At 40.3% G+C, this 21,843-nt stretch overlaps 1 protein-coding gene across 2 annotated transcripts in view; it reads right to left on the reverse strand.

Annotated features, from left to right (window-relative positions):
- The window catches only part of PPP4R1 (protein phosphatase 4 regulatory subunit 1), a 95,170-nt gene that overhangs the window by 64,045 nt on the left and 9,282 nt on the right, over positions 1-21,843 (reverse strand). The window contains exons 3-4 of one of the 2 annotated variants that reach the window (XM_075533211.1): positions 5,080-5,164; positions 4,202-4,308 (exon numbers count right to left, since the gene is read on the reverse strand). In XM_075533211.1, coding sequence (XP_075389326.1) covers positions 4,202-4,308; positions 5,080-5,164 — 192 coding nt within the window. Of the gene's footprint in view, positions 1-4,201; positions 4,309-5,079; positions 5,216-21,843 lie in introns of both variants that reach the window. The other variant, XM_075533210.1, reaches the window with a different exon arrangement.

Raw genomic sequence — 21,843 nt, forward strand, 5'->3', positions numbered from 1 at the left:
TACTTTGGGAGGCTTGAAGAGATCTTCTGGAATAAATGTGATGTCAAGAAGGAATGCACCCCGCTCATAATCAGATCCTGGAGGCCCTGGAATGGCTCATCTACATTGATAGATGTTATCTCCTTTGGGACCAGCACTACACTTAGGTGGAGGGTCTAAAGTCCTTCTAATTCTTCTTGGCGCTGGTGGCGAGGAGTTTGGAGTTTTTACTCATGCTGAATTTACTTTCTCTCTTCTTGAGGATGTTTCTTTCTCGGCTGGTTGGTTGGAGGAAAAAGATGAAGAGGAGCTGGTGCTGGCCCTTGATTCATCATCTAACATAGCAAACCCCTACCCCACTCCATCAATGGACCCTCTCTTAGTGTCTGGCTCCTCCATGCCACCTCAGTGACTGCTGTTGCAGCTGTGGCCGGGCCTAATCTCTCATGTCTCGCTCACTCTCTGGGAGAGAAGTAGATGTCCAACAATAGTAACTATTAAACAGGTGATCGGTTTTTATTTTTCCAGTATTTTTATTGCTATATAATTCAAATAACATATGGTTCCATAGTTCAAGCATATTTAAAAAGAGTTGTATACATATCATCACAGTCAGTTCTCTGAATTCTCCCCTCCTATATTATTTGCTCTTCCTTTTCCTCCAGCCTTCAGTCATCCATTTTCCCAATAGCCATTACACCGATTACTGGCCTTTACAAATCTGCCCCTCCTGTGCTTCATACACTGGGAAACATATAAAACAAAGAAACAGAATTTATGGACTAGTATCGGATATATGAGCTAATATTGGACTTATGGACTTGTCTGGGCTGGACTGGCCCGTTTTCTCCACATATAATTGTTCTTTAATATAAAGCTCTCTCTTAGACACACAAGTGTCTCTGGATTTGTTTCTCTAGTCAGCCCAGACTAACACAATAATCCGTCTACCATAATCAAGTTTACAATAGTCTATCTGATAGCAAGCTTATTTATATCTCTCAACTGTGGTCAGAGGGGATCCACCAGAGGCTTAATCCATGTAGGTTCCTACAGGTTGATTTTGAGCTCCACTGTCATCCAGACCTTTCTGAAACACGATTTAGGCTCTGAAACTTTTCCCTCCTTAGTACTGAGATTTTGTTATTCATCCTCCATGGATTGCACAGGCTGGGGTGCTTCTTCCATGTGGATTTAGTTGTTGCCTCACTTAGATGGCTGCTTGTTTGAAAACAAGCCTGTCAAATCCTAGACACTATTCTTTTTGACTGCGTGGCACCATATTCAGCACACTTTACTCTAGCACCCATAGCTTCAGTGATCTGTTCTTGCATTGGAGACAGAATTAAGTGAGAGCCTAGCAAGTCCATTCACTTGTCTTCAGATTATATACAACTCTGGTTCACTTTAAAGAACATTATCAATCAGCCCCCGGGGATAAGGCAATTTTAATGACAGAATCATTACTATATCTAATGGCATAGACATTTTAATACACTGTTGAGAAAAAGCAACTATGCAAGTATAGCCCAGCTCCTAACCACAACCCAGGAGTTGTTGATTTCTACCGATTGAACTCTGTTTACATTGGTCATGGGGGTTTCTGTCAGGCCTTTTGATCTCTTAACTGCTGCTTCCATGAGCACTGATTGTGGATTCAAGCAAGACAAAATTCTTGACAACTTCAACGTTTTCTCCATTTGTCATGATGTTCCCTAATGGTCGAACTGTGAGGATATTTGTCTTCTTTCTGTTGGGTTGTAATCCATATTGAAGGCTGCAATACTTGGTCTTCATTAGTGCTTCAAGTCACCACTTTCAGCAGGCAAGGTTGTTTCAGCCTTCCTCTGATCCCAATGCCGCACTCTTCTTCCTATAGCCAGCTGCTCTGATGATTGTGCAGCATACCGCTAGAATAAGCATGGTGAGAGGATACAACTCTAACGCACACCTGTCCTGATTTTAAACAATGTGAGCACAACTGCCTCTTGATACATGCACAAGTTCTTCAGGAGCACAATCAAGTGTTCTGGAATTCCAATTCATGTCAAGGTTATCCAGAGTTTAGTATGGTCCACACAGTCAAATGCCTTCGCAGAGTCAATAAAACACAGCTAACATCTTCCTGGTATTCTGTACACTCCGCCAAGATACATCTGACATCAGCAATGATTTCCCTTGTTCCATGTCACCTTCTGAATCTGGCCTGAACCTCTGGCAGCTCCCTGTCAATTTGCTGCTGGAACTATTGAATGATCTTAAGCAAAATTTTATTTGCATGTGATATCAATGATATTGTTCTAAAATATGAGCATTCATTCTACTGGGTTCTTTCTTTGGAATGGGTACAAATATATCAGTCAGTATGCCTAGTAGCTGTCTTCCAAATTGTTTGGTAAAGATGAGTAAATGCCTAATTTGGAGAGTAGATGAGGGGTCCTAAAAGCTTGGAAGCAAGAGTAAGTACTGTGATGCATTGTGGGAATTGCAATGACTGAGAAGCAAAATGCGTATACCGATGAATGTAAAACTGATGATCTTCTCTGTAAACTTTCACCAAATTCACAGTAAAAAGTTTTAAAAGAAAAACAGCAAATAAGCATGTGAGCAAAAAAATTATGATAAAATTATTTATCGATTAATCCAGACCAAGAGAGACAAAATAGTAACTCCCAAGAACAAAGTTTAATAGAACTAGTGGTTTAGACCAGTGTTTGCTAAAGTGGGTGATATTGTCCCCTGGGGAACACTAGAAAGATCCAGGGAGCCTACAAAGCAGATATCTATACTTTATCCTGGATTATGAACTATAGCACAAAAGTTTTTAACTGCCAGAGGATACTGAATAATGATTGTGGTTGTTTTTTTTTCTGCTAAGGGGGCAAAAAGGCCTGTATTTCATTTTGGGAAACAATGGTTTATATCAATCACAACCATTGCAGTTACCAAAAGGCTAATTTTTCTTGCACGCATTTATGTGGCATTAATTACTGAGGTTAGATGGTGCAGCGTTTCCTTCCCCATTCAGTGTTTCCTTCCCCATCACCAAAAACAGTTGAGTGTCTGTATGACACCAAAAGGGCAGTGTGTGCCCAGAAACAAAGCTCAGAAGGCAAAAAGGAGCAGGAAAGGACAAGTGAGAATGGGGAATACAGGGGGAAAGGGGAAAGAGTGCCATTACACTGAGGATTTGTAACCTATGTCTTTTCATTCACTGACTGACACTGAGGTTGCTTTCATTGTTTGGCTACTGTGATTAATGATATGATGCACACAGGTATCCATGCCTGTCTATGTTGGTTCTATTAGATCCCTAGGCTAAATATTTGGGGGTAGACTTACTGGTTCATATGGCACCTAGTTTTATGAGAAACCACCGGACTATTGTCCACAATGGCTTCACTATTTTCCAGTCTCATCAGCCATTTCTCTACATCCCTCCAAAACTTATACTTTTCCTAACTTAAAACATTTTTTTAGCCAACCTAGAAGTAAAATGTTATTTCATTATGGTTTTGATCTGTATTTTTCTGACTGAGATGAGTTGTCATCTTGTGTGTCAGTTGGTCAGTTATACATATCCTCTCTTTGGTGAAGTGTCTGTTCATGCTCTCTGCCCTGTTTCTTTATTGGAACTTCTCTCTTTAAGCACATTCTAGCCTATCTTCTCCTAGCAGATAAGTTGGCTTTAATTTTGTAAAACAGATGATGAACATTTTTGACCAGGGAGATAGTTTATAAAAAGAATTGTATTACCTAGAAATTTTATAGTTATCTACATCTCTTTTAATTTACTCTAATATTAAAAAGGTTTTAATAATCAAAACATATTAACTAACATACATGATACAAAACAAAAATCTTAGATTATTTGTTTTTAATAAGAAATTTCTAAAATTATTCTAAATAGACCTATTGAAAAAAATTGAGACTTACAGGTTTTTTCATGTTGTTACCGAAAGGTTTGATATTTATTTTAAAAACCTTTCAAAGAAATATTAATATTTCTCATAACATTAACATTTGCATGTTTTTAGACAAATTTGGTAACAGTAATCAAGTGGTAAAAAGTAGGATATACTGTATATACTGGTGTATTAGCCAAGTTTTTCAGCACATTTTTTATGCAGTTTTTGTGGTAAAATTAGGTGCCTCGGCTGATATTCAGGTCGGCTTATACTCAAGTATATACGGTATTTACTTTCTCTACATAAACATATACCTGAATCATCAGCTAATCTGCTAATTCTCTCCAAGACAGCAATACAATCTCTTTCATCATCGCTGACTTCCCTCAAGGTATCCAGCAAACTTCGGGCCACCATTTGTCTATATAAAAAAAGAAAATTAGAAAACATTCAGTAGCAATAATAACTAACATTTATAACTTTTAAAGATAGAACAATTTATTAAATTATACATATAATGTCCTAAGTGGTAAATGTTAGTATTGATTTTATTTTAATAAAATGAGATTGAATATCTACAAAAATTTTTTTACCCATCTTCATGTTAGCAAATTTCTAAATTCAACAGAAATTCATTTCAAACAATTATCACTAGACTTTACCTTAATATTTAAAATATACACACTCTTCCTTATAAAAATGTATCTTTATAAATATTTACTAATATGAGTTATGCCTAAAATAAAATATTTTGAGTAAATACTTTATTTCCCAGAAAACTCTGATATAGGTGGTCTGAGGACCATAGTTGAAAGAACACTACTTTAGGAATAGTGTTAGCTGTTGGTCACTGTTGTAATCCAATCCCCTTGTACATCACTTGGCACTTACATAATAGTTAAGAGTGACTGCCTCCTAAATAGGCAATAAATACAAATACCAAAATATGCTAAATGGCATAAAACTAATAGTTTCCCACCACCACTATGAAAAAGTAAAGTGTAATATGCTTATGAAAATCAAGGAGCAGAAAGTATAAAATAGGCCATGTCTGTAGCTATTAATTAAGCTTGGAGACTCAAATTGTACATGTTAATAATATCTACTCAAATTGGATAGTTTTATTTTTCCTTATTCATATTAATATAAAAAATTATCCTTCTACTTCTCCATCAAGAAATGATGCACACACCTGTTAAATATGTTCTCACTTGCAGCATACTTGTCCAATCTTCCCAGTGGTGTCAACATTTCATCTTGTGAGACAAAGTCCAGGGCTGAAGGTATAATAATCACATCAGACTCTGAGCTGTAGTCATCCACACCAACTATCAGAAACATCAGAAATACTCCTTACAACACTTTGAAGCTAAAATGTACCCCCTGCCCTCTGAAGTTAAACTGCCCAAGACATTTCTAAAGTGGTGCAGAGAGTCACGAGCGAATCGATTTAGATGTTACAGACAACTGAAGGGTGCTCCCTCTCCGTTTTCTACAGATATTCTCTAGTTGCTCCTAGAAGCAGAGGGGTCAGAATCTATAGAAACTCAGCATGGGAAAAAAAGTAATTCGAGATGTACAACTTACTTTCAATCAGAGCACTAGTAACATATGTATCAATAAATAAAATCCTACAGGGATATAGTTCATATGTCTTATCTAGGGGCCAAGTACTAGGTTGCATGCTGAGAAACAATAAAAACACTAAGTTCTCTGTTTCAAAGAACTACTATTCTATTGCAAAACAAAACAAAGTATTTTAAGATGATCATTGTAAAAGAAGGTAGGTACAAACTGCAATGCCAAATATGCATTCAAGGTATAGGAATAGGAAGGAAAATCAATAAATAGCAAAACCTAAATAGAAAGTGATGGCCTCAAAGGAATGTCCACACAAAGAGAACTTGAAAGCATGATTAAATAGCATCAGCATCTACTGGAGCTCTGGTGACATAGTGGGTTACAAGTTGGGCTGCTAACCTCAAGGTTTGAAACTTGAAACTACCAAGCACTCCTTCAGTGAAAGATGCTCCTCTAAAGATTAACAGCAGTATAAATGCAAGGGGGAAGTTTTACCTTGTCTGACAGGGTCACTCAGCGTCAAAATCAACTCTATAGCAATGAACTTACTACTATCAAGACTCAAGGAAAAATGGTTCTCAGTGAATTTGGTATTATCATGTCACACTTTCTCACCTACTGCAACAAGGCCAATTTTCAGTAGTATGGAAGCAGAGAAGCCACACTAGAATGACTGAAGAAACACTGCTGTGTCAACTCGATTCTGACTTTTGGTGACTCTGAAAGACAGGGTAAAACTGTCCCCATGGGTTTCTGAGACTATAACTGTTCTACAATAGTAGAAAGCCTTCTCTCTCTCCTCTCTCCCTCTCTCTGTGTTGGAGCAGCTGGTGGTTTTGAATTGTTGACCTGTTGTGGTTAGCATCCCAATGTGTAACCGTTACACCACCAGAGCTCCTTGAAGAGGGCATGCAAAATATAAGGAAGTGAAAACAAAGGGTGTACAACATATGTCCTAAAACTATGGCTAAAACCCCCCAAAAACCAGAGTGTTCTTTCAAAGCTATGTGTTTGTTTTTTTAACAACAACAAAAAGAACACCCTTATCATCTTCAAAGTACTCTCCATTTCACTTAATGCATTCGTCAAATCTGCAATTCCATTCTTGGAAAAACTTTCAAACTCATCTGTCTGGATGGCTGGCAGCACCTCCCTCGTTTGTTTGTTTTTCTTCATTATCAAATCACTGTACTTTCATGCCCTCTCTATTCACAGGGACAAAAAGAAGTCTCACAGAGCAAGGTCAGGTGAGTAAGGTGCATGGGGCAAGAGAGCCATGCTGTTTTTGCCAAAAAGTTGGCTGTGTGAGCAGGTGCACTGTCCTGGTGGCAAACCCAGTCCCCCATCTGCCTCTTTGGTTGCACACTGTTAAGCAATCTTTACAGAACCTCTAAATAGAAAGCTTGAGCAACAATCTGATCTGGTGGAACAAACTCCAAATGCACTATCCCCCTTGTATCACATCCAGTTTTTTGGAGTATCCCCTCATACATTATTAACCGGGAATATAAAGCAAAAAAAAAAAAAGTGTTTTTAAATTGTATTTCTAGAGATTTAAAAAGATAAAAAATTTTAAACATGTTCTGATGTTGAAATAGTCAACACATTGATTATGTAGGAGGAAGATCATACAATTAATGAAAAAAATATGAGGCTGGAAAAGATGGATTCTAGAGCTAAACTAAGGTAGATGGATCATATTTAAATAAACGCTCTTTAATCTCTCAGGGGCTTTCTCAAATCCGAGAGCTTTCAAAAATATTACTTTCTTATTTGGATTTACTGAGACTTTCTATCTTATATCCTCTTAAATGCTTCATTCTCCCTTATTATTTCTTTTAACAATAGGGTAGAGGTTCCACAAGAGTAAAGAATTTTGCCTTGTTCAAGACTTTCTTCCCCAAACATTTTCTGATAAACAGAGGCACTTAAGCGTTTTGAAATTAATCTATTGATCACCCACAACTGGTGCTTTTATCTTTGTGCTAGCTTTGTTTAGATGCACAAGAAAACTTCCCAAATGCTGCCATATAAATAAAAAAATCCATAATTTCCAAAACCAACTCCCAATTATACAGCTTTTAGAATAAGCCTTTAAAAATGCCCACATCTTAACACATTGCTGACGGATCCTGAGTTTACTCATGTTTCGCGCGCCATCTATTACAGACAGAATACGAGATAACTCGTGATTTCTATACGCTGTCTTCAGATGCCATATGCTTGGATATATTTTAACTACATCGTCTGTTTAGGTGTTTACATCAGTAGTGAATGTATCAAACTTGATGGTCTTCATGTTCTTTTTATTTAGCATTTTAGTGCATTTTGGTTAAATCAGATAGTTACTATTTGTTTGAATTGTTTTGCAAGGAGCTGTGTGTTATCATGATCAAACCTCAGTGAAATGTTAAGCATCCCCAAAATCGCTCAAGTGGTCTCCCGTTACAGAAAGACATGAGGAAATTCTTAGCCCTAATTCTTCTAATTTTTCAAAGCAATATGGATTGTTGATTATTTTTACAAGTTTATAATTTCATGAAGAATATAGTTCATAAAAGTAATAATGTTTAGATCTGTCTGAATAGGACAGGCTGGATGAACTATCTGGAGGAAAAACAACGGGACCGACAGTTCCGGGGGGACTTGGGGTGGGGGGGTAGGGGGGGTAAGGAAGTGGTGTTAACAAACCCAGGGACAAGGGGAAAACATGGGACCCCAAATGGTAGAGAAGGGGGAGTGGCAGGCTTGGTGGGAAATGATCAAGGGTAAGGTTGCTTAAAGAGGTACACTCTAGCCCAGGTGGCGACGAAGCATGGGAGTAAGGCAGGAGGAAAGTCAAGGGTAGTAGGGCAGGAGGAAAGTCAAGGAAAGAGCTAGGAGTCAAAGGGCATTTATGGAGGTCTAGAAAAAGACATATACATGCAAATATATATAGGAGGATGGGGAAATAGATCTATGTGTCTATATTTATAGGTCAAGTATTAAGGTGGCGAAAGGACCTTGGGCCTCTACTCAAACACTCCCTCAATGCATGAATACCTTCTTTTATTAAATTGGAACTCTATGTTGCTCACTCTCCCGACACAACAGCTGGAGCCAAAGTGGGTGAACAAGTAAATGTGGGAAGAAAGCTGATGGTGCCCGGCTATCAAAAGAGATAGTGACTGGGGTCTTAAAGGCTTGAAGATAAACAAGCGGCCATCTAGCTCAGAAGCAACAAAGTCCACATGGAAGAACACACCAGCCTGTGTGATCAAGTGGTCCCGAAGGGATCAGTTACCAGGCATCAAAGAACAAAAAATCGTATCATTGAGTGCACACCTCCATGATAGGATCGCTGAAGACAAATGGGTGCATAAGCAAATGTGGTGAAGAAAGCTGATGGTGCCCGGCTATCAAAAGAGATAGTGTCTGGGGTCTTAAAGGCTTGAAGGTGAACAAGCGACCATCTAACTCAGAAGCAAAAAAGCCCACATGGAAGAAGCACACCGGCCAGTGCGATCACGAGGTGCCAAGGGACCAGGTATAAGGCATCATGCAAAAAAAAAAAAACAACGATATAAATGTGTGTATGTATGTGTATATGTGTGTATATGTATATATGTATATATATACCGTATTAAATAAAGGGGGAAGTGCAGAGTGGAGACCCAAGGCCCAAGTGTCGGCCAATGGAGATCCCCTCATAGAGGGGTTTAGGAGAGGAGATGGGTTAATTAGTGTGCGAGGTAGTACCGATGAAGAACACAGCTTTCCCCCAGATCCTGGATGCTTCCTCTCCCCAACTACCATGATCCGAATTCTACCTTGCAGGCCTGGATAGGACAGAGGCTGTACACTGGTACATATGAGGGCTGGAGGTACAGGGAATCCAGGGTGGATGATACCTTCAGGACCAAGGGTGTGAGGGACGATGCTGGGAGAGTGGAGGGTGAGTGGGTTGGAAAGGGGGAACTGATTACAAGGATCTACATGTGACCTCTTCCCTGGCAGAGGGACAGCAGAGAAGGGGGGAAGGGAGACTCCGGATAGGGCAAGATATGACAAAATAACGATGTATAAATTACCAAGGGCACATGAGGGAGGGGGGGAAAGGGGAGGGAGGGGAAAAAAAAAAGAGGACCTGATGCAAGGGGCTTAAGTGGAGAGCAAATGCCTTGAGAATGATTGGGGCAGGGAATGTATGGATGTGCTTTATACAAATGATGTATGTATATGTATGGATTGTGATAAGAGTTGTCTGAGTCCCTAATAAAATGTAAAAAAAAGAAAAGAGGAGAAAAAATGATTAGGGCAAAGACTGTACAGATGTGCTTTATACAATTGATGTATGTATATGTATATGTATGAACTGTGATAAGAATTGTATGAGCCCCAATAAATTGTTAAAAAAATGTTCCGCATACATTACAAAATATTGTTTCATAATGTAAATGTTTTATATTCAAAAACTGCACGTTATAAATAAATATGATAAAAAATTGATGAGATGTAAATTCATTTATGGTTTAATGCAAAAAAAAGCCCTAATAGCCGAAAAAATACCCGCTACTTGGGTAAGTTGGTAAAAAAAATCCAGTCTTTAATGTGTTAAGTGAATATAACAGGATCATCTGGTAGAACTACTTTGAATGTGATTAGAAAACTATTTTGTTACACTCAGCTTAAAACTGTAAGAAAGAGACTACTAATTACACTTTATGCTTTTTAGTCTACTAGGCCCTATAGAATCACAGACCAGAATCAACTTGAAAGCAGTGTTTAGTTTTAGTTTAGTTTTTGTTTGCATCATGAATTGTCTCCCAAAATACATGTCAAATTGGCTAGTCCACAATTTCCAGTATTGTGTGCTTGTCTAGGATTCATACTTTTCATTTTATGAAAAATAAGAGAGGTACGCAGAGAGAGAAGGATCTAACTCATACCAAGAAAAAAGACTGGGGATGCAGTATGTCATTTGGACCAAGGGTCCTGGCTCCGAGAAATTCCAAGACCCATGAAAGACTGATACCAAGATTCATGGAGATCTCTTAAGGAATGCCAGGCTCAAAGATATTGAGTAGAGCCAAGGACTTTCTCCTAGAGCTGGTGCACTAAATCTAGCCTCTAAATTGTGAAGAAATCATTTTTGTTGTTAACGCCATCCTGGTATTTCCATAAAGACTACAGTATAGATAACTAAAACAGAATTTTGTGCTTTACGAGTGAAGTGTTTTTCTAGATACCTAAAACATGAAAGTTTGGGAACTGAGTAATGGCTAGAAAAATTTTAAGTCACCAAAATTTAATAATCACTTAAAGATAATTTGATTGGGTAACTGCTGCACAAGACCTCTTCTGTGTTGAAAAGCAAGGATGTTACTTTGAGAACTAAACATGCCTGACCCAAACCATGGTATTTCCAATAGCCTCATATCCATGTACAAATTGGACAATGAATAAGGAGTATCAAAGAAGAATTGATGTATTTGAATTATGGTGCTGCAGAAGAATATTAAATACCATCAACTGCCAAAAGAACAAACCCTTGGAAGAATAGCCAGAAAGCTCCTTGGAGGCAAGGTTGGTGAGGCTTTGTCCCATGTACTTTAGACATGTTGTCAGGAAGAGACCAGTCTGTGGGAAGGCCACAAGTCTTGACAATACTCGGGCAACAAAAAAAGGAAAATCTTCAACACAATGGATTGTCACAGTGGCTGCAACAACGAGCTCCAACATAAGAGCAATTGTGAGGACGGCACAAGAAAAGGCAGAGTTTCACTCTGTTGCACACTGGATCACTATCAGTCGAAATCGACTTGGCAACACCTAACAAACAACAACAAAGGCAGTTCTGGTGAGTGCTCAGAAAAGTGGAAAGCTAAAGGCTGTACACTGGTACATATGAGGGCTGGAGGCACAGGGAATCCAGGGTGGATGATACCTTCAGGACCAAGGGTGTGAGGGACGATGCTGGGAGAGTGTAGGGTGAGTGGGTTGGAAATGGGGAACTGATTACAGGGATCCACATGTGACCTCCTCCCTGGGAGAGGGACGGCAGAGAAGGGGGGGAAGGGAGACTCCGGATAGGGCAAGATATGACAAAATAACTATGTATAAATTACAAAGGGCACATGAGGGAGGGGGTAGCGGGGAGGGAGGGGGAAAAAAAGAGGACCTGATGCAAAGGGCTTAAGTGGAGAGCAAATGCTTTGAGAATGATTGGAGCAGGGAATGTGCAGATGTGCTTTATACAATTGATGTATGTATATGTATGGATTGTGATAAGAGTTGTATGAGTCCCTAATAAAATGTAAAAAAAGAAAGAAAATGATAAGGGCAAAGAATGTACAGATGTGCTTTATACAATTGATGTATGTATATGTATGGACTGTGATAAGAGTTGTATGAGCCCCTAATAAAACGTTTAAAAAAAAATCTCTAGTCTCTAAAAATAGAATGTAGCTAAAATTTGGTCTTAATGTACATCTGGTGGAGCTTTAAAAGATCATGGTGAACATGTAATGGACAATGGAAGAAGGGCAATATGTTTTAAGCAGTGGAAAAAACCTTGACTAAATACTTCAAATGTTTGTGAAAAGTAAAACTTAAGTGATAAACTTGGTTATATAACTGAGATGTCTATGTAAAATCTTATAAGGACCACATAGCTTCTCCTTCCTGCTTATAAGAAAATGTAAGAGAAGATAAATGAACTGTAAACAAAACTTAAAGATTTAGAAAACCATGTTGTACAAACTAAGAATGTGTCCAAGAATGGATATAGTCAATCATTAAAGCCCTTCTAGCCATAATCTCCTGTGTGAAACATTATAAATTCGAGCTTCTGTGCCTGTGTTATAATCCCATTTTGGAAGCAGTTCTCTGCTATGCTAACAGACAAGATTAAGTCTGCACCTTAGTAGAGGATGTGAGAAAAATAAGTTATCACCCTTTGTCTCTCATCAGTAGTGTTGTCTGCTGAAGGAGAGAAACTCTACTTCGAAGTCATTCTTCTGGGTGTAAGAGCCACCCCAAGTGTAGAAACACATATAAAAGCCCCAAGACAATCCAAAAAACAGCCACTAGTGAAAGCACATTTTAGATCTCTGTCTGAAGTGACAGAGGCTGAGACCAGAAGCACCAGAGACTGAGGCACTGAGGCCATGGGACAGATCAAAGAAGCTGGGCTGAAATCAGAGCCAAGTCAAGACCACAGATAGAAAAAAGTAGCAGCACCGAGACTCAGAGAGCAGACGAGGCAAAGTGACAGGCAGGCTAACTGACCCACAGAGGTAGAAACCAACAGACCAATGTGACAGAGAGGCAGAGGACCAAAGAGAGAGACTTGGCTGCTGGGTGAGAAGAGACGTGCTGTGGACCAGTGACTACCGTATACGCGAGTATTAGCCCACCCAAGTATCAGTGGAGACACCTAATTTTACCACAAAACTACATTAAAAATGTGCTGAAACACTCAGCTTCCACACGAGTATATATGGTATATACCAATGAATTTGTCCTCATTGTTTACTTATCCTTTGTAGTAACTTGTTAATTTTCCTAATAAACCCCTTAATTTTGAGTGTTGTCTGTTAGGTTCTTTGTGATTCCTACAATAAATTACTGAACCCAGCCGCGAAGTACATTATCATAAGAGGAACGGATGGTGTCAGAATAGGTAAAGAAAGATTGAGGCACTTTGGGAAGATGGCAACTGAGTAACACATACCAGAGGGACTCTGCAGAAATCAGTGCAGGAGAGCTACTAAGAGGGAAATTCCACACTGCTGGATCACAGGACAAGCATCATAAAGATAAGTAGGTACACATCCACAAGGCTTGCAGGCTGGGGGCTTTCGGCTTACCACAGTGGAGGCTGGCTAGGGCTTGATCAACCAGAGGCAGGGCCATTTAGAGCACAGGCATTATCTCACGACAGCCACGGCTTAACGCAGCTCCAGGGCAGGGATCTGGGATCAGCTATATTGTCACTTTTGTTTCCCTCTCTTCTATCTATACCCCTACAGTCTCAACAGGCTTACTTTCTGTTTTTTCCTCATCTTTGTCTCTTTCCTGTTCCCTCATACACCACTGCTGACCTCCAGACCACTCCCCTTAGTCTAAGGCATTTACACCTGCCCCGGACCCAGTTAGGTGAACTCCACCCTGTGCAGTAAAGCACAATGCAGGGGAAAGCATGGCCGAACTCCACCAGGGGATACTCTGCCCAACTTCTTACCAGGGAATTCCTGCCTGTGTGGCTGGGGGAGCTCCTATCTGTCCTCTATGGGCCCACGTTACTGAGGGAACTTCCTCCCACCTACTCTAGTGTCTCACATGGCTGAAGGCAGCTCGGCCAACACTTGCTAACGTTCCAAGCTGCTGCCGGAAACTCTGCCCAACCTCTGCAGTGATCTAACTGGCCAGGGCAATTCTGCCCACCATTCGCTGTGTTCTACACTAAATCAGGCAACCCACCAACCTCTTAGGGAACCTCCTCTTGAGAGTGAAGCCACCGGAGGATGAAGTGCTAAGCTAACTCCATAGTTAAATTAGCTGTAGGCAGTTTGAAGAAGCATTCCTACGAGTCTCCCAGACAGAACAAGTGCTCTTCAACTCTCTAGAAAATGGCACCTGGCTCCTCTAAAACAACACAATGCAAACAGCAATCAGCCGCAAAGATCTCAACGAAAAAAGAAAAAAAAAAACAGGAGAAACATGTCCTTAAAAGAAGATGTCCTTAACCTAATGACATGCATAGAAGCAGATATTGATCTGTCACAGAAAGAAATTTTCAGAATGCAGCTTGGAGTCATACAGGATATGAGGGAAACAATACAGAAAAAGGATGAAATGATAGAGGAGATAAAGTCCATACACCAAAGGGAAATACAAGAACTTAGGGAGGAGATAACAAAAACCAGTAAGACTCACGGACCTCAAGAATCGACTGGAGGAAGCAGAGAACCGCACCAGTGACTCAGAGGACAGCCAAGCAGACTTTGCCAAATGTGAACAAAAATCTAATAAGGTCATCAGAGAAGCTGAAGAAAACTTAAGAGCTATATCTGATTATATGAAGGGGAACAGCATCAGAATAATTGGATTACCGGAGGAAGACACAATAAAGAAGTCATCTGCAAAAATTGTGAGACAATTCTTGGAGGTAAACTTCCCCAGCTTAATGAATGAAAACCAAGCACCCATTCAGGAGGCTGAAAGAACACCAGCTAGACTAAAAAACAAGAAGACGTCACACCAAGTCACATAATAGGTAAGCTATCCAACTTTGTGGAAAAGGAGAAAATCGAGAACAGCTAAGGAAAAACAAGCAATCATACATAAAGGTTCCAAAAGAAGAATATGCTCAGACCTATCAGCAGAAACTATGAAGAGGAGAGAATGGAGTAACATTCCAAAAATTGAAGGAAAACAACGTGAACCCAAGAATACTCTACCCAAACAAATTATCGATCAAGATAAATGGAGAAGTAAGAGTCTTCCCAAACAAGGAAAATCTCAAAGAATACGTTAGAAGAAACCGAGCCCTACAAAAGATCCTTGCTGACCCAGACGGGCAAGGTTTTGGCACACCATCAGACTTGACCAGAAAACACTCCTAAAGGCCAACAAACAGTCCTTGAACTAACTACAAGCTTTTCTCTTTTGTTGTGTTCTTGTTTTGTCATTGGCGTTTTTGTTGTTGTAGTTGTTGTTTTATTTTGTTGCTTGGTTTTGGTCTGTCTTGTTTTTGTGCATGCTATTGTATCCGCAGGTCTAAGTAAGATAGGCTGCATAAAAATCTGGAGAAGAAAACAACGGGACTGACAGTTCCGGGGGACATGGGAGAGGGGGGTGTAGGGGGGAAAGGGAGTGGTGTTAACAAACCCAGGGACAAAGGAATAAGTGATCCAAATCGGTTGTGAGGAGGGTGTAGGAGGTCTGGTAGGGCGTTATCAAGGGTAATGTAACCAAGAAGAATTACTGTAACCCAAATGAAGGCTGAGCATGATGGTGGGACAAGAAAGTAAAAGGAAAAAAAGAAAAGAACTAGGAGGCAGAGGGCATTTATAGTGGCCTAAATAAAGGCATGTGCATATGTAAATATATTTATATGCGGATGGGGAAATAGATTTATGTGTATATATTTATAGTTTTAGTATTAAGGTAGCAGACGGACATTGGGCTTCCACTGAAGTACTCCCTCAATACAACAATACTTTGTTCTATTAAACTGGCATTCCATGATGCTCACCTTCCCGACACGATCACTGAAGACAAAGTGGGTGCATAAGCAAATATGAGGAAAGCTGATGATCATGAGGTGCCAAAGAAATCAGCTATCAAGCATCAAAGAACAAAAAATCATGTCATTGTGTACTCACCTCCCCAATACAATTGCTGAAGACAAATGGTTGCATAAGCAAATGTGATAAAGAAAGCTGATGGTGCCCAGCTACCAAAAGATATAGCCTCTACGGTCTTAAAGACTTGAAGGTAAACAAGTGCCCATCTAGCTCAGAAGCAACAAAGCCCACATGGAAGAAGCACACCAGCCTGTGTGATCATGAGGTGGCGAAGGGATGAGGTTATCAGGCATCAAAGAAAAAAAATCATATCATTGTGAATGAGGGGGAGTGCGGAGTGGGGACTAAAAGCCCATCTGTAGAAAACTGGACATTCCCTTATTGAAGGGTTGTGGGGAGGAGACAAGCCAGTTTCCTGTAGCAGTGTAGCAATAATGAAACATACAACTTTCCTCTAGTTCCTACATGCTTCCTTGCCACTATCATGATCCCAATTTTACCTTACAAATCTGGCTAAACCAGAGGATGCACACTGGTACAGATAGGAACTGGAGACACAGGGAATCCTGGACGGATGATCCCTTCAGGACTAGTGCTGAGAGTGGCGATACCAGGTGGAGGGAGGGTCGATTACGGAGGGGGAAGCGATTACACGGATGTACATATAACCTCCTCCCTGGGGAAAAGACAACAGAAAAGTGGGTAAAGGGAGACATCGGACAGTGTAAGATATGACAAAATAATAATTTATAAATTATCAAGTGTTCATGAGTGTGCGGGGAACGGGGAGGGAGGAGTAAATGGGGAGCTGATGCCAGGGGCTTACGTGAAGAGCAAATGCTTTGAGAATGAGGGTTATGTATGTACAAATGTGCTTTATACAATTGATGTATGGATGGATTGTGATATGAGTTGGGTGAGTCCCCCCCCCCCCGAAAAAAAAAGAAAGATTGATGTTGGAGACATGCCAACCTCTGCCTCATGGAAGCCAAGAGTGGTGACTGATGTATCCAAGTACTCCACAGAAAACCCATCAGCTTAGACTGGGGTGGATAGACAAAGTAGAGAACCTGCCTGCCTCTTTGAATTCTAAAGGCTAGAAATGGAGGCTTCTTGGAGGTTGTTGTCCTCCAAGAAAAGATGAGAAAAGCACCATTCCTGGGAGCAGCTCGGACATGAGAATATTTTATGCTGCTTAGGTCTTGAAGGGTGGGACCACACCTTCCTGGGTTACCAAAAAAATCAGAATTTCTGTAAGTTCTAGAATTTAGGGTGGCCATTAAGGTGTACTGGGTGGATAAGACCACTGCCCAACACAGAGGAGGTGGAGATGTCATGTCTAGTGAGCACAACTAGACCTGCCTGGTCTGCGGCTGGGGTCACCACTCAGATGAACTAGGCGGATGGCCAGCCAAAGTTACAGGAGTAGTCACCATCCCCGTGGGCCGGGAAGGCAAGGCTGAAGCCTAGGGCTGAGAGGCCTCCATTGAGAATCAAAACAACATGGCCAACACTGAAAATCTAGAGGGCAGGGCCACTGCATAGATGGTCTCAGTTAATAAATGAGGGTTCTTTTTTTTTAAGGTACATTGTTCTGCTGAGTTTTGGAACACCTTGGTGTCCATTGCCTCTTTGCTTCCTCCAGTTTCACATTTGTCATGGAAATGTCTAACATAATTTTATCTATTTCACCACTGTAATCTGGAAACTAATTTGTGATCTACATTTCACAGGCTCACAGATGAAGAGAAATTCTGCCTTAAGACGGTATATGTCTAATCCAGGGGTCATCAAACTTTTCAAACAGGGGGGTGGACTATAGTTTTTTAAAAAACTATGAACAAATTCCTATGCACACTGCACATATCTTATTTTGAAGTAAAAAAACAAACGGGGCAAAAACACCCGGCGGGCCAGATAAATGTCCTCGGCAGGCCGCATGTGGCCCACAGGCCGTAGTTTGAGGACGCCTGGTCTAAACTCTCACCAACATTTGATTTGATGTTTTACATGTAGCAAGGACATGAATTTGGGAAGGTAAAGGGAGAAATACAATGTATGGCGCGCGCATGTGAATTTAGCAAGGCCAAAATTCCCAGTATTGTGGGATCTTGAATCTCACTTTTTGTTGGCAAGAGATAAATGGAGAGGCATACTTTCTATGACCAAGAACATAGAGCCTGGAGAAGAGTGTGGCCTTTGGACCTAGGGACTCGGCAGCAAGAATCTCCTCCACCCCAGGGAAGATCAATGCCAAGAAACAAAGATCTCTAAGAAACAGTGGGACCACAGACAGTGCCGTGAATTCAGACATCTAGCCTCAACTGTGAGAAAATAAACTTTTCTGCTCTTTAAAGTCATCAGTATTTAGCATTTCTTAGACCAGCACTAAATATCTAAGATGCATGCAAAATAAAACTAATTTGTGTATATAAAACACACTTCAATTTGCAATGAAGATGAATAGGGGCCAAACTCACCTTCATGCTTATATAATGAAGAGACAAAATATATTCAAATATATTGTTCAGACATTAGCCAAAAGGCAATACAAAACACTGACCCATGAAAGAAGTAAAATAACTGAGATAAGTCCAATGATTGTCCCATTTTATTGTCTGAAAAGAATTTTTAAGGCCACAGCAACAGGGGGAATCCCCTCTAAAGCCCAGCCAAGTCCCTGAATTGAAGATACAAAATTAGAATCTAGGGAGGCCATTCTTAACTGTGATTAAGATTTTGTAGTGGTCAGTTGGACAGGTGAATACAGTTCTTAACTTAGCCTTATTTTGGTGCAAGAAAGGCGCCCTGGTGGCAGTGATTACAAAGTGGGCTGTGATCCACAGTTTGAAACCACCAACAGGAGAAAGACAGGGCTTTATACTCCCACAGAGTTATCTTCTCGAAAACTCAAACACAATTCCACCCTGTCCTACGTCGGCATTACCTTGAAGGCAGTGTTTGGTTATAGTGCAAGAAGGGGGAAATGAGGTTTCTACTCTCAGAGTTACGGTCTTGGAAACCCACAGGAGCAATTCTATCCTGTCTTATAGGGTTGCTATGAATTGGAACCAACACAATGGCAATAAGTTTAGTGTGGGTTAGTGCAAGAAGAGGTCTGAAGCCTTCTCAATGACTGAAGAGCTGTTAATGAAGCCAGGGGGCTAGGGCCCCAGTAGTACAGTGGGTTGCACATTGGACAGCTAATGATATAGTTGGTAGCTCAAATCCAGCAGCTACTTGGAAGATGAAGCTATCTACTCCTGTAAAGATGTGCAGCCCCAGAAGCCCACACGGCAGCTCCACCTTGTCCTATAAGGTTGCTATAATTCTGAACTGACTTGGTGGCAGTGAGTTTGCTCCAGTTTTTTTTCAGTGCAGTAAGGTGAAGAGGCTAAAGAATATATGGCGAGTAGGTGTTAGTTCAATTATTTCAAAGTGAGACCAAAATTTACATAACATTAAAGCAGGACTTCAAAGACCTTTGAATATGTGTGACTTTCTACATCCCTGACAATAATAAAACCTACAACAGGCTCCTGAAAGGCCTCATTACACCTCTCTCAAGTCTCTCATTCCAAGCCTTCACCTATAATGTCTGCCATGTGAGTTAATTATAACAAATCACTGAACAGCCTATTCCCATTGTTGGCTATGACATACTTAAGGCCTGCATTAAAGGTAGATTAGGAGCTATCTCTAAAATGTTTACAACCTGGGGAATGTCTGCAGGATATAAAGACACTGAAGAACAATGAACAATACTCCATATGTCTAAGAAACCAGAGAAAACCAGGGCTGTTTAAGAAAACATATCTAGGAGGCAAAAGAAAAGACCCGAATTGAACTTCTAGAGATGATCAAAAAGAAGTGCCGCAAGTACTGACTGTGAGGTTACAAATAAATTTTAGCAGGCATGTAAATCAATACAGAAGTCACAGACCATCAGCTAACAGTAGGAAGACTTCAAATGTCCTCTTAATTAGAATCCCCGAAGGAAGGGGACATGAAAAATGTTTGAAGACATTGTTGTGTGGCATCAAGTTAATTCTGATTCAGAAGAAAATTTAAACAAGTCCACAAAGAAGAGTCAGTCTCAGAAACCCACAAGGGCAGTCCTACCCTGCCATATAGGGCTGCGAAAAGCAGGAACTGACTTGATGGCAGTGGACTTGGAGTTTGAAGTAGTGTTAAAGGGGAATCTGAAGAGGAGAACAGATTATCAGCTTTTTTCTGCTTTGTAGGCTAGTATTAAAAGTTATGCGGGGAATAAAAGGTACTGATCAAGTATGAAGCTATGAGTCAAATAGTTCTATGGAACACTACACTGCTGTACCACCAAGACTCCTTACAGGAAGATGAAAGGATGAAAGTGTTGAAAAAATAGACTGTAACAAATATTTTTACAAATCGGGTCGTTTCCAAATCTTATCTTCTGCAAAAAACAAAAATGTTAGCACATTTTAAAAATTTTGAATTCTTGGTATATAACTTAGTAGTAGTTAAAACATAAGTGGCACTGTTATCAAAATAAAAAGCTCTGGTAGGGTAGTGGACTGCATGTTGGGCTGCTAACCACAAGGTTGGTGGTTCGAAATCATCAACTGCTCTTCATGAGAAAAAAATGAGGCTTTCTACTCTCATAAAGATTTAGTCTTAGAAACCTATAGGAGCAGTTATAATTCTGTCTTACAGCAACAGAATGAGCGTTGAGTTATGAAAATCCTTTCCGTTGCCACTGACTTTATATCAACAAAGTATGTTAGTGATAGAGCACTATTGATTGCTTACTAGTTAAAATTATGTACACAAAATAAACTATCCTAAGGTTCAAACCTTTAGTACCTATATGACCTTGAAAAGTAGCCCCAGTGGTACAGTGGCTAAATACTCAGCTAATTTAAGATTTGAGTCCACTAGCCACATCATGGGAGTTGGATTTTTTTCCTTTTAATTTTTAATTACATTTTGCGCAAACTGCTTTCATTAACTGAATTTGGGGGGGATGACATTAATTGTACCCCACAATGTAGCAGACCTCTTACACTTTTCCCGTATTTACTTTTTGTTCTTTATTAATTCTTCCTGCCTTAAGAGCAAAGTCCCAGAGCAAATGCTGCCTTTTTAAATTTTGTATGGTTGATCATTCTACAGAGTGCACACTAGTGTGGTATCAGTTTACCGTATACGTGTACTGTTTGGCTGAAAACTGAGCCATGGGAGTGAGTGACTAAGGGTCACAGTCTCGGGGAGTCAATCTTTTTTATAATTTTGTGTTTCATTCCACATTTTTCTCCCTGTTATCCAGGACCTTCTACTGTGATCCCCTTCAGATCCCAGGGAACATCTAGTTCTTAAAGCCACTGAGGCTGGGGTTCATATGGCGTATTGCTTGAACTCATTATTTTCAAGTGCATTTGACTGTCTTTACCCTTCTTGGTTCTGGGCAGGGAGAGGCCAATAACTGCACCTTAGATGGTGACTGACAAATCTTTCAAAATCCAGTCAGTGAAGTATGATAGAGAACATCATACTTTATCACAAAAGGTTAAATATTGAATGAAACCACTGTTATACAAAAAGAAAAAAATCAAGATGTAGGTTTTTATAAGAAAAAAAACAAACTTCTGTGGGAAACTGAGGGCCTGCAAGAAGTGTACGTGGCCTGCTCCCAGCACTTGTGACCACAGGGCGTGGCACACCAGCCCCAGAGGTGAGGCATGCCTCCACAGCCCAAAATACGGGAAAAGCACTGCAATGTCCACATTCCAGGAAGGATGTTTCTCCCTGTCACAACTACGTCCTATAAATGTCAATATAAATCTGTCTCCTACAGATGCCTGGCTCCTCATATACATAGTCAAATGAAGCATCCCCTCCCTTTGCCCCTATTCTTAAGGAGAAATTCTCATCTTCTGTCTCTTGCATACCTGGTACCCCTTTAGAGGATTTGGCATCGTCAAGATGAACACATGGCCCATTTTAATGTGCATGGATAACAAGAGGCCTGCATGCCTCAAGTATTGTGAAACCTTATTGCTGAATAAACTCCGGACTCTTCTCCCTCTTCTCCCCTGCTTCCC

This window comes from Tenrec ecaudatus, chromosome 15 (assembly GCF_050624435.1).
Source record: "Tenrec ecaudatus isolate mTenEca1 chromosome 15, mTenEca1.hap1, whole genome shotgun sequence".
Taxonomy (NCBI): Eukaryota; Metazoa; Chordata; class Mammalia; order Afrosoricida; family Tenrecidae; genus Tenrec; species Tenrec ecaudatus.